Raw genomic sequence first — 16,021 nt, forward strand, 5'->3', positions numbered from 1 at the left:
GAGGCTTGGAAATGTGAGCCAGAGAGGGACGAGGGAGAAGTGATGTCTTCCAAACAATGGCGATGTGGAGTGTCAGACTGGCTTGGGCCAGTTCTGCTTATTACTTGCCAATGCAGAATAACAAAACTTCGAATTCAACACTGTCACTTCTGGGGGTGCAGAGGTGTGCAAACAGACACAGGTTCCAGACACTCTAGGATATTAGTTTATTTATCAACAGCCCTACTGCCCGTGTCTTCCCATGGACATGGCTCCCCCATTGCCTTACTGCCAGACACTCCCACACAGACAACAGCAGCAACCACAGCACTAGCTGGGAGCAAAACAGGCAGAATTTGAGGAAGTGCAAACTCACAATCTGTCTTTGTGCCACCTACATCCAGCTACCTCACCTCTCACCCCCTGTCTTCCACAGAGAGCTGCAGGCAATTTACAGGCCCTCCTTTGGGCAGGCTCATACCGTAAGAACCCAAACTCAACCTGTGCTAGGCCCAGACTGACCTGTGACTGTCTTCATTAATGACTGAAGTAGGAGGGCTAGCCCACTGTGGGCAGCACCACCCTAGGAAGGTGAGCCTGGTGGTACAGAGCACGCCAGTAAGAATGGTTCCTGCCTCAGGATCCTGCCTTGAGTTACTGCCATGGCTTCCCTAGGTGGACTGTAACCTGGGAGATGGAGTCCTTTTCCCCACTAAGCAGTTTTTGGTCATGGTATTTATCAAGTGACAGAAATAGAAAATAGAAAACGTTCTGGTTTGAACATGAACTACATCTCTGGAGCGGAGCAACATGGAACTCTCCTCTCCAAAGGTCCTGAACAGAAGGGGCGATGAGACTTGGTCAGGGTTCCCCAGTGGGGACGAGGGGCTCTGAGACTCTCCAGCTACCCACGCCCCATCTTTTCCACAAGAAAGATGTCGGGGAACAGATGCACACAGTTGAGGTGGACATTTGACTCATCCAGCCCCCACCACACTGAATCCCCCCAAAACATTAGTGTGGATGTCTGTCCTGAGGCTCAGGCTGCTGAGGGTCTGAACTTGATCTTCCTAAGTTCATTGCCAAAGAATTTGGAGGTTTAAATTACACTGGAAACCGGGTCTGGCTGCAGGTATTGGAGAGGTTGAGGCAGCAGGATTAAAAGTTCAAGACAAGCCTGGGCTATAAAAGACTGTCTCAAAATACAAAGTCTAAAGAACCAGGGATATAGCTCAGCCATAGAGTTGTCTCGCCTTGAGTTCAGTCTCCAGTACTGCAGAAAAGAGTGAGTGCAATTTTCTTGGAATTTGGGATGTAAAAACCACTTAGGACTATACCAGTAGACCCTTTCAGCAGAGCCAGGCTCAGGAATTCTGGGAGCAACAGCACCAGGAACTAATCCCTGCCCTACTCTTTCATGGAACTCTCTCCTCAAGGGGCTGGACCAAGTAGGGAGCTGGTAAATTAGGGCCAGGAAAATGTGTCTGCCCTTCAGGTCAAAGAGCAGCCAGTGACATCCTGGAAGCTCCATTGCAAACACACCACAAGCTCCCGGGCTGGAGGAGGTGGGGCCACACAGACCCCACGGGCAGGGCCTCCCTGGGCCTGTGGCTGTCACCACGTGGCCACGGAACTTGTCACCATTTATTGTGTATTTCTGGGCTTCAGGTGTGGGGATATGATCACTGTTGAATCTGCCTGGAACATCTTACAGGTGGAGACCCTGAGCACCAGCCACACTTCCTGGGGAGCTAAGCCTGGCAAAGCCCTCTGTAGTTGGGCAGGGGTCATTCCCTCATAGGGAAAGGAAGGAGCAGCCATAACCCTGAGAGGGGCTGAACCCTTGAGGGGACTGAGATCTAAGTCTAAATCATTAATAGAGACTTAGAACCCGGGACTTTGCAATACAAACGCTTTACCAATGAACTTCACTCCTAGCCCAAGAGCAGGATCTTGTACAAGACCATGGGACTGATGGCCCCCGCCTACCTCAGACAGATCCCTGGACCTTTTGGTGAAGGGCTTGCCACACCTCTTCCACCAGACATCATTATGACAAGAGGAAAGGACTCTTGGAATGGTTCTCAGGCAACAGGACAAGCTAAGTTTTGCCACCTCCCTGGCTGACCCTCTCCCCTGTGGCTGCTTCTAACCCCCACTGCCTTTGGATGCTGGAGCAGATGGGCCCCGTCAGGAGAAAGAGTAGGAGAGCCCAGGAGTCCACCCGGCTGTGGCCTTGTGGCCCTGAGTGAGTTCTCTAAATAGCTCTCAGTCTCTCTGTACCTCAGGACACTGTGTGATGAAGCTGAAGGTGCCCTCTGGGCAGTACCCTGTGCCGTGGTCCTCTTTGTCCTCCCTTAATGAGTCACTTGCTTATCAATCTGAGTTTTAGAGTTGGCATCCTGGACTGTACACAAGATAGCCAGTCGTGTGCGTGTGTGGGCGTGTGTGTACTAGTGTATTGCTAAGTGTGTTCGAGTGGGTGCAGGTGTATGCTTGTGCCTATGTGTGCATTCTCACGTGTTCGTGTGTGTGTGCATGCGTGTGTGTGCGTGTGTGTACTAGTGTATTGCTAAGCGTGTTCGAGTGGGTGCAGGTGTATGCTTGTGCCTATGTGTGCATTCTCACGTGTTCGTGTGTGTGCGTGTGTGTGCGTGCGTGTGTGCGTGCGTGTGTGTACTAGTGTATTGCTAAGCGTGTTCGTGTGGGTGCAGGTGTGTGCATGTGCCTATGTGTGCATTCTCACGTGGAAGCCGAGACCTCAGCTGAGACATGGTCTCTCACTGACCTGATGCTCGCTGATGGAGCAAGGCTGGCTGATCAGTGAGCCTCAGGATTACTGTGTTTGGGCCTCCCCTGTGTTTGGATTGCAAATGTAGGTAGGCTACCATGCCTGGCTTTTTATATTGGTTCTGGGAATTGAACTCATGTCTTCCATGGTTGTATAGCCATTTCTTTACTGACCAGCCCCAAGGTGTGTTTTTAAACATTCTGCATACAGCATACTCTATCCAGGAGCATACCTGTGTGCCCTGATTTAAAAAGGTTAACTTCACACTACTTAAGCTGGTGTTTCAAATTCAGCTGACAGTGCATGACAATCCAGGTGCCCCATCCCTCCCGTCTCCCTACAGTGACACAAGGCAATAGCACATCACATCACATGTGACCCAGCCTTGTTCAGATCGCTTTATTGAAAAATTAAAGTCATAAGCTCTGTATATAAATACACCGACATTGTTGGTCGCCTGAAAGGCCTCCAGGATAGGCTGGGGGTGCAAAGGGAATTTGGGGCTTGGAGTCCCCTGAAGCGCAGGAAGGGAAATAGATGAATAAATACCATAAGGACACTGAGCTAGGAGGAGGGGGTGCGACCGGTGTGAACAGGCGTGCTGGCGGCTCATTGTGGCACTGAAAGTCCCCCGGCAGGAAGCAGTCTGTGAACTCTCCTGTGACCTCACAGCCAAGACCTAGGCGTCTAGGGGTGGCAGCACCCCCATCCAGCCCAGAAAAAGGGGCTCTACCTTCCTTCCCTACCAGTTTTATTGAGCTCCTACTGTGTTTCTGGTGCACAGATTCTGATCTGACTCTCTGTTTGCCTTGTCTGACCAGGGGACCAGGCAGGGTATGTGTGTCAGGGTGAGATGGAAAGTCTGCCTGTGACCTTGTTCTACAGTCCTGGTCTTGGCTCCATCCCTAGAGCATCACGTTGAACTCGGTGACCAGAAAGTCAATGTAGTCTCTCTCCTTGGTCTTGAAGGCCTCGGCGATGATGCGGGCCGCCTCTCTGTGTTCCTTACCCCGAAGTGTCAGCCCGTTCACTTCCAGAATCACGTGGCCCACCTTGAGCTGCCCACAGTTATGGGCAGAACCTCCTCGCTGCACAGGGAAACACAAGTGGGGGTCATGTGGGTACCTGGTTGTGACACCTGCTAAGAACGCCCGCTATGATAAGAGGCTATGTTACCAACTTAGAGCCCACAGTCCTGGCAAAACCGGGGTCTGCAGAGCAAGAGGAGGCAACTTCCCAAGTTCTGGGCCAGGATGGAGTGGGGGTGGGAGGACATGTTCCTGCTAGCCTGCTCAGAGGGGCACTGGCTCTGTCTTGAGATTCTGGGTCACCGCTTCTAAGGGTGCCAAGGAAGAGCTCTTTAAGACAGGGAGACCTACACCAGGGGCACTTTGAGGACATACCTGAATTGTGACGATCCTGGGCAGAGGCTGGCGTGTGTTGGCACCACCCTCAATGGCGATGCCCAGTGTGGCTGCACTTTTCCTTACACGGACTAGAGTGGATGTTGGCTCCAGGAGGCCAGGCTGCAGGTGGGAAAAAGGTGGCCTTGAACTCCTCAGTGGAGGACAGGTGGAGCCTCAAATAAGACACAGACTAAGATAAGCACCTGGTGTCCTTGGCCCAGACTGCTGGTGTAGCAGAGACTTGAATCTTAGGCCTGACATCACAGACCGCCTGAGCTACCATACCATATTCGAGTATAGAAGAGCTGCCAGCTCTTGCTGCCTGGGATCAGGGCAAAGAGGGACTCCCGAATCTAGCACTATGGCCTTTCCGGATCATTCCGGCAATGCCCCCAAGGGCCGCACGCTAAGCGTCTCCAGATTCCCAGAACCATCCTCCACCAGGATCCTGTGTGTGCTCCCCCACTCACAGGTTTATTGGCACCCTCTGTGGTCCTCTCCGTCCGGGGCAGTTCCTTGCCATTCTTGCTCCTAGTGGATGCTGTCTGTCTGCCTCGGCCTGAGGTGCTGGCCTCTGTCTCCCCAGCATCCACACCACTGTCCTCACTTAGAGTCTGCCCACTGTCTGAGAGCTGAGAGAGAGTGGAGGCTGCTGGGGACAGACAAGGGGACAGAAACAGTCACGGAGGGACAGTGGGGAAGGTGGTGGGGCTGGGGGTGGTATCTATGGAAACTCACCATACAAAGATAAAGGGAAAGATGAAGGGATACAAGGGATGGAGGGTAGGGGATAATCCCTGAAACCAATCCCATCTCCTGACCACCTGATCTGCCAGCAGGGCCAGGCCTGATGGCCACTACATCTAGGACTTCTGCCCAGACCCCAACCATCGGCATACAGATGAAAACAGAGGCTAATGGGCCAGCCCTGCTCACAGAAGTGGGCTGTTGCTTTGCTGTTTAAATTCACACAATGTCGATTTTTAATGATAAATATTTAAATTAGGAGTTTTTTAAAAAGCTTATAGTTACACAAGAAAAACATGGAGGGTCTTCCACCTTGTCCTTACCTCGCCTCCTGTGACCACCCTGGTGTGAACTGAGTGGTAGCCAAACATATCCCATTCTCTAACCAATTAAGCTGCTTCATTCTGTGTATGTCACTGGACCCTGAGCTGGAGGCTCTTGCTTAAGAATGTGCACTGTAGATCCTGGTGTGTTGGGTCTGAATCCCCAAGAGTCGCTGTGCAAGCCTGGGTGCACTGCCCTTGTCCTAACCCTGGAGAGCGATACCCACCTAGGGTCATCACAAAGACCAGGAAAAGCACTGAAGGGCAGCCTGCTCACACGGCCTGGTTCTGCTGTGCATCTGCCTACTGCATCTCAAGCTTCCCCTGAGAAATGGAGACTAACAGAACAGGGCTGGCACAGGGCTGGCACAGGGCTGCAGGAGCTAAGTGCAAGCAAGGCCTCTAGTCATTACTAGCTTCCACCATCCCCTGCCCAGTATATCTACAGAGGTGTGCTTGCCAGTTGTTCCTCAGGGCAGGGACGCAGTGTCCATCTGTGCTCTAGGCCTGCTCTGCCCTGCCCCTGCCTGCCCTTTTCCTAGGCTCCCTAGTGGGCATCGTTTAACACTTCAACCACAAGATGGCAGCAGAGCCTAGCTAACTGCTCTACAGCCAGGGAGGACTTCCTCCACATCCTCCCTCACTGGCACCCCTGAGAGAACAGGGGTCCTAGACTGGCCCTGTGCAGGACTGACTTCTCCACACCATCGAGAGGCCCAGTGACGGGACCGTCATACCTTCTTTCTGCCAGACTGGTCAGGGGCACAGTCTTCCAGAGGAGGCTGTGAAATGGGCGCCAGGAGAAGGGGTAGGAGACCCTTAACTCCACCCCCACATAAACCCCACCCAGTGACAGTCCGGCCTGTACCTACTCCATATTACCAGGGGAAGGTGTCCCTCACTCAGTCAGGGTAGTTTGCAGCAAATGACTGGTCAGTGGCAGAAGTGGGATTCAAACCCAAGTCTTGGCTTCAGGCCATCTTCATGCTGGCCTTGAGCCAGACCTCAGGCGGGCAGACCCTTCTGCAGCACCTGGCCCTACCAGTCACCACAGAGCTGGGCAGCCATACTCACTGCGTGTCTGGGGCAGAGCCCGGACTTCATTCACGTCAGGCTCGCTATCCGGACGGTGCACCTCCACCAAGACAAAGTGCTGGTTTGCGCCCACAGGGGCAGGGTGATCAGAGGACGATGGTGACGGAAGGCAGGCCCCGGCCCCTTGGGTCTCTGCAGGAGGGCTCTTCAGGTGTGGTGGGGACTGGACCCGAGGGAAGGGGCCGATGGGATGCTGGTTAACCAGGGCCAGGTGGGTGTCCAGCGGCTTCCTAGACCTGGGGTGGGCATGGGAGACGGAAGCATAAATGGGCGAGGAGGGCGAGTCCTGTGCTGAGGGGGGCCCTGGGGTAGGTGCAGGGCCCAGTGGTGGGCTTCGATTCTGTGGTGCTGAGAAGACAGTGCCTGAGTGGCCAGCAGAAGACAGAGGTGTAGGGTCCTCCCTTCCTGGCTTCCGTGTTTGGTCAAGTCGGTGGTCGTGATCTTGAGCCAATGGTGGTGGGGGAGGAGGTGGCTTGATGCCAGGCAGATCTTCTGAGGGGGGTTTGACATCGTCCTGCCAAAAGACCCAACAGGAGTAGAAGTCAGAGCCCATGGTGGCCAGACAGGAACAGCGAGCGTGCTGGACCCGCAAGGACTAGGGCCCTGTGCCTCAGCTCCTGGCCACGCTCCGCTGAATAATGCATCGCTCGGTGGAAAACTGCTCCCTATGTCTCAGCAGCTGAGGAGTGCCAGGATCTTGGCAGGCGCCTCTGGGGATCCACTTGGTTCCTCTGGGAATTGAAGTTCTTGGCGTCAGCATGGGCTCATCACGAGTGACAAGACTTAATTAGGGGCAGGAGGAAGAAGATGGTGACACAAAACAATCATTTCCATTGCACCAATGATCTTGGCAAGTGGAGGTGGGAGGAAGGGTGGAGGCACCTGGGGTTGCAGGGCTGTGTGGCCACGGCCAGGGTGAGGTGCCTCTCTGAGCACAGTGCACCCACCAGCAGGTTAGCAGGGACGAGGGCAGCAGAGTGTAGCATGTGCTAACAAGGTGCCTGAGATGCAGTGCTCCCAACCCCTTTCCTTGGGTCAGCATCCACACTTGCAAAGCTCTGACAGCCTTGTAGACACTGTCTCAATGCTTTGACTAAGTCACCCGACTCACTCTGACCCCAGCTATGAGTGAGGTGCAGCGATTTCATCTCTATATTAAAGAAGGGCTAAATAGGCAACAGGGAGGTGGGACTAGAATTCAGGCAACCAGCTGGGTTGGCGGGCAGAGACTCTACACTCCCACCCACCCTGTGTCCTCTTTCTGTGGCTATCCCCAGGAGAGCCCAGGAGTCCGTGAGCAAAGCTGGGAGTATAACCAAACAGGTCTTACCACAGACACGTCCGGCAGGGTGTTAACGTTGCCTTGGGTGGTCTCGCCGCTTCCCTCCAGGTCTAACGTATTCTAGAAATGGACAAGAGACAAGCTGAGTAGGCAAGAGCCAGGAGGAGAGTCCACCTGTTTTCTGGTCCACGGAACCTAAGGTCTTGTGACTCCTTCCGATGGCTGAGGTTACCCCGGCAGACCCCATTCAAAGCAATGCTGTGACTTTTTCTATTAGTCACTTTGAAGTTTTCTTTATTAATATTTGTCAGGCAGGATGCAATGGAGTCCATGCCTCATTTTAAACTTGCTGTGTGTCCTAGGAAGACTGTGAACTGATTCTCCTTACGTCGGGTGGACATGATGCTGGGATTGAATCAGGTCTTTCCACTCTCATCAACTAAGCTACATTCTAAACCGTGAAGTCAATTCTTTGTGACCTCCTGATCATTTTCAGACCTCCCTTGAACTACTTGGAGATGCTGTCTGAGACTTGAACAGTAAGTGTTGTGCTCAACAGGTTTAGTACCTTCATCCAGTGGCAGACAGAATGCTGGGGGGCGGGGCACACAACAGGCACAGAGGTGTGTGTAAGGAAAGAGTGCTGTTCTATGGCTCCAACCCCAAAGGGGGAACTTAATGCAAAAGTGGATCCCATATGACAAAACATTCATCTCCTCCTTACTCCACACCGTGTGCGTGCAAACATCTGTGTCTGTCTCTGTGAGTGTGGTGTGCATGTGGAGACCTAAAGAGGAGTCAAATTCGCTAGAGCTGGAGTTACAGCCGTTGTGAACCACCCAGTGTGATCTCTTAGCCCTGGGCCCTGTTTGCAGAGCCTCACTCCATCCCTAGTCCACACTCCTTTAAGTGACTTTATGACGCCAAAGGCTTTCTCTGGACCAGCAAAGTGTGTGCTTCTGAGCTGGGTTCTCCGGAAGTGGGGGAATGGGGAGCTTCGGGAGGCCATCATCTCCTTCTCCCTCCAGATTATCAACCAGAATGGACCTGTGTTCCCTTGGCTAGATTAGGGGATGCATAAACAGCTAGTAGGTGTTAGTTCTCTGTGCCTGTGGGATGTTCCTGGAAGAAATCAGCCACAAATGTTATCTCCGCTATGCAGGCACAGTCCACACCACAGCCCCAGAGGAACGCCACAGTGGAGGAAGAGTGACTTCAAGGGATTCCCACTCTACTTTTCCTTTTGTAATGTAATGGCTGAGCCCAGGTCCAGGCAAGAGCAGTCCAGTGCTGAGTCTCGCCAAGACCTTCACCTGCCCTTGCGCAGCAGGGCTGCTTCTCAAGCTGAGCTGGAGAAAACAGAGGTCTGGGGCCTCCAGCCTGCAGTCGGAAGTCTTGGGGCTTCCCAGCTGCCAAGGTCTCCCGAGTGTCGCCCTCATGAATCCTCCTGTGTTCTAGAGCAATCCTGTAGGTTGCTTCCATGGACAATGCTGGCTGATGCAGGCACCTAGACCTGGCTGAAGTCTCCAGTGACCCATTAATAACGAATGAATAACCCCCAGGCTCTGGGCCAGCAGCTAGCTAGGGCTAGCAGCAGAAGGAGAGGCAGCACCTTGACTGGATGCGTGTGTGTGTGTGTGTGTGTGTGTGTGTGTGTGTTGTTAGCCGGGCGGGGGAGGATGACCTCGGAGGGCATCACATGGCTATCAGCATGTGTACACCGAGGGAGAGAAACAAAGCAAGGTTTCCTAGATGGGTCAGGGATGGACACTGCCTCTGTGAGCAGGAAGCCATGTATCAGACACTGGGAATGGTGTGTGCTTAAACGCGGAATAACACAGAGAATGCCTGAGTATTTCCTGCCAGCTCTTGGTCGCCTGGGGGCAGTGGGTTGTCCGGTATGAGGTCAAGTTTGCTTTCCACGAAGATTCCATTTGCTCATCCCTTCTGCCAAGAGGGAGCACTGCAGGCAGCGCAGCTTGCTCTTTCCATCAGCCAATTTCTTAGCCGGGCTAAGACACGCTCTGATGGCTCCCGGGTCACCTCCGGCATGGGGTCTACCTGAGCAAGCCACCCCTCCCCTTGCCCATTTTCCTCTTCTCTCACTCATCTCTGCTCCCCACTCAGCAGCCAGACAGTCCTCAGAAAAGAACCCAAGTACATGCTCCACCCAAGCAAGGCCCCGGAGCTTCCACATGTCACTTGGGAGACATTCCAAGCCCCCCAGACTCACTGTTGGCTACACGACCGGGCTCTTTCTTGCTGTTTCTCTGGTCTAACAGCAACCACGCCTGCCCCAGGGCCTTTGCACTAGCTGTTCTGACACATGCACCATTCTGATTCACTTCCACCTTTCCTTCGGTTCTCATCACTGAGGACTCCCAGGCCAGCCGTCGCCATGGGCACAAGAGATAGCACTGCTCATCTATCCTGACCTGGCCCACTTTTCTATACACAGGTCACATGCGCCTGTATTATCTCCTCTTCCTTCTGGGTATAAACTAGGGCAAGACTCAGGCCACTGCACCTTCCATGCTCAGAACCGTGGCTGCTGGGTCTAAATAAACGGATGAGTCTAAGAGTGAATGGATTGCTTGTTTTAGCTGCCGGGGCAGGGGCTGAGCATGCTGGGAGTTGAACCTCAGAAGCTGCGGGTGTTCCGGGGTGACAGAGGACATGTGTTTGCAAAGGTCGGTGATGAAGCCACAGTGGACAGGATGCTGAGTCCTCTTCACAGGCCACCCCTGAGGTTTTCCTGAGCTCAGATCCAGCTCTGCTGCTTATGGCTGTGTGACAATAGGGAAGTCATAAAACTCTCCGGGTAGCTGACCATGTCATGCAGTTAATCCACTAACCGAGATGGCTCTTCCCATAGGGCCTGGCCCTATACCTTGGAAGGTTTTCCTCATTAGAAATCCAGGAAGCCTTGCAAACTTCCCCCACAGTGGAAGGTCTACCAAGTATACTGTGGCCCTTGTGGGCGAGCCCCTCAAAGGGAGGGGTCATCAACATGGTGCTGTCTGGAAACACCCCGGGGGGATGGGCATTAGAGATGGCCTCCTGGCTGAGGGGAGTGGCGAGGCCAGTTTTTCCAGGCAGGTTCTTCCCAGAATTCCACAGCCAAGCTCTAGCCTCAGTAGGAGACACAGAATTCTGAAAATCCATGGTGTCTACTCCAAGGCCAAAAGAAGCCTTGGCTATAGGCATATACAGCCCATATCACCTGCTGCAGGGGATTCTGGGAGAGGAGGGGGAGATGACCGCAAGCAAGACTGGGAGTCTGGGGCATCATTAGTCATTCAGCAAACACTGACTATGATTTAGGGGGTGAGGTGGGAAGGTTCTGAGGGTCATGGAGGCCAGGTGAGTATCAGGTGCTTGGCTCTTTTCCTACCTTCCTTATGCAATTTCCCATGACCCTGAGGCAAGCACCATGGCTCTCCCCCATTGTCTGTCATCTCCCCTGTGATTATACATCTAGAGGAATGTGACAGGCCCAAGGATACATGGCCATTGTCCTGGCTAATTTTATGTCAACTTGACACAGTCTAAGAGTCATGTGAGAGAAGGAAACCAATTGAGAAAATGCCTCTATAAGATTGGACTGTAGGCAAGCCTGTAGGGCATTTTCTTAATTAGTGTTTGATGGGGGAGGGGGGAAGGACCAGCCCATTGTAGGTGGTACCATCCCTGGGCTGGTGGTCTTGGGGTTTGTAGGAAAGCAGGTTGGCAAAGTCAGTAAGCAGCACCCCTCCATGGCCTCCACATCAGCTCCTGCCTTCAGGTTTTGAGTTCCTTCGGTGATGGGCTAAGGATGTAGAGCATACGCCAGATAAACCCTTTCCTCACCAGCTTTTGATCGTGGTGTTTTTATCAGAGCAACAGTGACCCTCAATAGGACAGCCATTCTATAGTAACCTGTCATCCCACCTGGAAGTGGACAGAGCACCAGTGTTTCAGATGGGCAAGGGCAGAAGTGGAGCATACCGCATACCGTAGGCTCCTGGCTGGAGCGCAGAGCAGCACAGCTGGGTTCCGTCTGCCAGATCCAGACACTCTGCAGCCCCAAGTCTCCCAGGCATGTTCCCTGTACACCTGAAATAGCTGCAACAAGCCCAGGCAAGGAATAGAGCAGAACCCTAAGGACAGGCTTTGAGGTCGAGGCCACAGGGTATGCCTGGGTGTCCTGGATACTGCATCCCAATGCCAGCTGCCTGCGGCTTTCTCCACACCCGAAGGGCTGATGCGTGAGAATCCCCTCTGTTCTATAGCCCAGAATGAGGCTCAGAGAGGTCCAAAGCCACCCATCCAAGTCTAGAGTTCTTTAAGTTCCTCCCCACTGTCTCGGTCTCCAACCTCCACAAGGCTTTTGGGGTGCAGGACAGTCCCTCCCGTATATCTGACTGGGTACAGCAAGGTCCAGATTCTCACATATCTGCCTCAGAGCAAATGGAGATGGGAAAGTGGAAACGGGAAATGAGTGACCAGGATCTATCCTTGTGCTGACTTCCACCCAGGTACCGAGAACAGGCAATGCCAGCTTTGGGTATCACCAACGCCACCTCAGCAAAGTAATGCTCCTCCGCACACCGTACCACCCTCCCCAAGTCATCCCAGTTTCTGCCTCCAGCTCCTTGCTTACATAAAGGTGCTATTTTCAGCTCTTTGTTCTCCCAGCCTTGTTTCTCCTGTGTCAGGCCACTCCCTCCGTCCCCTCCCCCACCACAAAATGCATCTAAGGTCTGGCACTGGATGGACCACTGTCCACTCTGTATAAGGAGAAACTGAGGCACTGAATTTCAAAGGCTTCCAGAAGGCCGTGTGTGTGTGTGTGTGTGTGTGTGTGTGTGTGTGTGTGTGCCTGAGTCTGTGTATAGGGGCAGCATTTGATTTCTGCATGAGGGATGAGTATAAATAAGGGGGTAGGTAGGGAGAGGTTTCAAAGGTAAGGAGGGTTGGGGAAAGTCAGTTCAGCCACAGGAAAAGCAGATGCACAGAGAGAAAAAAAGCAAGGTGGCAGCAAAACCAGAGCTGGTATGAAAAGAGTTTTCCCCAGGAAAGGTGAAGGATGGTGAAATGATTTGGGGAGGCGGAAGTCCTGGCATTGCTTGGGACAGTGATTCCATCTTCAAAGTCAGCTGGGAATCTGTGAGAACAGTCCTGTTCCCTCACAGGCAGAAAATGAGAGCAAAGAGCTCTCACAAGAGCAAAGGGCACATTCGCCTCTGAGTACAGGGCATGGAGGTAGTCAGAGTACAGCCCAGCTGGGATGTTGCTAGCCAGACAGTGCGTCCTTCCGCTGAGGTGACACCTGGCCCTGCACTTCCCTCATTTATCCTGGGAAAAGGATGGCACACAGCGGAAAGAAAGTACGACTCACAAAAGCCAGGTCAGGAGGAGCCCTTAGGGCAAATGTTGAGGGGAATCAGGTCTCTGGAGAGGGAAGACGGGGACAGGCAGCCTGGCTCAGAACCTTCTTCCAACAGGAGTGAAGGTAGCCACCATCACCAGGGATCCCAGGGATCTTTGCTGTCACTCAGCTGTCTACAGCATCTCCCAGTCCTGTGCTGTCCTCACAACCACAGGCTTACTGATCCGGGGCCCCACCTCCTCACCAGGAGAGAGCTGGCAGCACCACCGCCATTGTGCCCCCATGGTTTGAGAACAGCATACTGTCAAACAGTTGAGCGCTCTGTCACTACTCAACAGTTGAAGCTGCTACTCTAGGAAGGGAGCCAGGGCTCCACCAGTTTCCAGAGGCTTGCAGCTCAAACGGCGCAGGACTCTTCCCAAGCCAGCACACTGCCCAGCTTCCCATTTGTCGGCTCTCTTGAGCCAACAGAGCTGCTATGTCCAGAAGAGCTGAGCTCATGGACTTGCTCCCAGCACCCTAGTCCTCACACAACGAGGCAGGTACTCTGTAAAGGCTTGGCTGTGGCCGAATGCTGCTGAGATGGAGGGGACTATTCCGCCCTGGTGATGGGATGGTTCTGGGGTGCTGGGCTGTGTGAGACTGTTAGAATGAAGTGATGCTCTTCTCAGAGGAGGGACACCCTGGGATTATGCTGGGGTGGTCCGTTCCCTGGCATTGGGCACTGTTAATCATCTGAATATGAAATGTCTCCCACAGCCTCACGAGGACTCCGTGGCTCACTGATGAGCTTTGGGAAGGGGATAGGACCCTGAGGGCTCTGACCCAATCAGTAGATTCATTCTTTGATGTAGTCAAAATAATGACAAAATCGGGACTTGGTGAAAAAAGGAAGTAGGGCCTAGACTGAGGATGTTGCGTCACCGGGGGTGTGTGTCTGTGAAGCTGCATTTTGTCCTAGCTTCTTTCTATTCTCCCTTCTGTTTCATGCCCCTTCCTCCAACATATGATCAGCTTCCCCTTCATCTGTTCTGGTCGCTATGATGCTCTGTGCACAGGCATGGGGCTGAACTCTCTAGAGCCAAAATAAGCCTCCTTCTCTTACGTTAAGGCAGGTAATTTGTCACAGCATGGAAGATCAAGGTATGTCAGCCCACCGCTTCCCTGGCCCTCTGCACACTCAGGTGGCTTTTGTCCCACATCCCATCACCCCCAACACCACTCTTCACGTATGCCACAGCTGAAGTCAAAGTTCCTAAACTGTCTTGCCTCATTTGGTGCCTGACTGGTGCCAAACTCCGGATCTTGACTGTCTCTGCGGTGTCCCAGCCATCATGCCTGGATCATCCCCTCATGGACCCTCGGGCACTGGATTAACTTGTTTACCTACAGTACTACAGATGGATCCCAGGGCCTGGCTCATGCTAGGAATATGAGCTACGGTCTCACTCCTTATGTAGGTTCCTTTGCCCAAATCTCCTTCTTCCACTGGACTTGTGAGTTCCAGGTGAGCAGGTGGATAGTAGGGCAGGCTTAACTCAATAAACATTGCAGGGCAAGGGCAGGCTGGACAGGTGAGGGAAGGAATAAAGGGTCTTCTGAACAGAGGAGTCTTTAAGCCTAACAATCAGTCCCAAGTCAAAGGAGGGAGCAGACCCACGCTCTGCTCCTTGTCCCTCTCTGAATGACAAGAAGATGTCACTCCAGTGCGTTCTGAGTCTCCCTTCTTCAACGTGCTGTAAAGAGGGAGGCTCGGGAACTGACGCAGCAATGCTGGGAGCCTTTTTTTTTTGCCTCCTTGTGTTAAGGATGAAGAAAGTGTGGCCTCAAGGATGGGGTACCATCCCAACAACCTTGGAAGCCCCAGGGCCCTACTCCAGACACAGCGGAGGTATTTCAATCCTGGCAGAAACATCCGGGGAGATAGTCAGATTCTGTGTAGTTGGTATAAGTGAGCAACAGCGGCCCTGACTTCTAGTCTTTTTCTGTCCACCCTTACATGCTCCCAACACACATCCACCCAGTTTCCCTGGACAACCCAAAGATACAGGTGTTTCCAATCCAGTGCACAGATGTGGAAACAGGACCAGAAAGCTTATGCCCAGTTGGTAGGATTTATGGCCGGGGCAATGGTGAAGATGCGCAGACGCTTGCAGGCATTTGTCTGCTCACACTGCAGGCCGGTGATTTCTTTAGGGAACGTGATGCTGTTTAGAGGCTGGTGAAAAAGCTCCAGGTTGAGTGGCAGACAAACTGAAGGAGGATGTCATTTGTCTATAGTGCGGTGGGGTGGGGGTTTACCTGATTGATGGCTTCTGCTCTGAGCAGATGTTGCTGCACAGTGGACCACGTGTAACCTGGAATGGATCACTCTACCATGTGACCCAGGGAATCTGGGTTCTGTGGAAACCGAACCAGGATGCCTGGTCCTCTGGGTCATTGGCAGCCAGGCGCCAAGACAAGGTGTGTTTCCCTGAGATACGGTGAAATGTTGGAAGCCAGTCCTGTGGGAGGTTGCCAATGCCATCTTCTGGGCTTGTGCTGGTGAAGCAGTCCCTGCCTGTCCCCAACTACTCTCCCTGCGACTGGGGAAGTCAGCTCACTCAGGAGTCAGAACAAGACTGGTGTTTCTGAGGATGTAGTGTATTCAAGGTCTGTGGGAAAGGGAGGAATGGGTCTGGCTGTCTTCTACCGATTCTACTGTTTGCAGCTCTGCCTTACTGACTGGGGGTAAACTTCTCTTCCATATCTTTCTCCCTCTGCTATAGCTCTGCAGAGTTGGAGAACACTGTCACCATCCCCTGACATACCCCCCTGAATACTCTCTAGCACCTGTGTGGTTTGAATGAAATGGCCCCCAGGGACTCATAGGGAGAGGCACTATTAGGAGGTGTGCCCTTGTTGGAAGAAGATGGGGGTGGCTTTGAGGTTTCAGATGCTCAAGCCAGGCCCAGTGTCACTCTCTCTTCCTGCTGCCTGCTGATCCAGACAGAACTCTCAGCTCCCTCTCCAGTACCATTTCTGCCA

The 16,021-nt window shown here is 53.1% G+C and overlaps 1 protein-coding gene across 1 annotated transcript; it reads right to left on the minus strand.

The window, feature by feature from the left end:
* Window positions 1-3,154: 3,154 nt before the first annotated feature.
* LOC121445847 (whirlin-like) lies at window positions 3,155-7,743 on the minus strand (the record flags this gene model as incomplete). The annotated part of the gene is made up of 5 exons (XM_041647994.1): window positions 3,155-3,858; window positions 4,174-4,296; window positions 4,647-4,828; window positions 6,321-6,855; window positions 7,672-7,743. Coding segments are annotated over 5 exons (1,095 nt in total), but the record flags the coding sequence as incomplete, so codon positions are not given.
* Window positions 7,744-16,021: the final 8,278 nt, after the last annotated feature.

This window comes from Microtus oregoni, unplaced genomic scaffold (assembly GCF_018167655.1).
Source record: "Microtus oregoni isolate MIOR12 unplaced genomic scaffold, Mior012 001739F_ref0000146, whole genome shotgun sequence".
Taxonomy (NCBI): Eukaryota; Metazoa; Chordata; class Mammalia; order Rodentia; family Cricetidae; genus Microtus; species Microtus oregoni.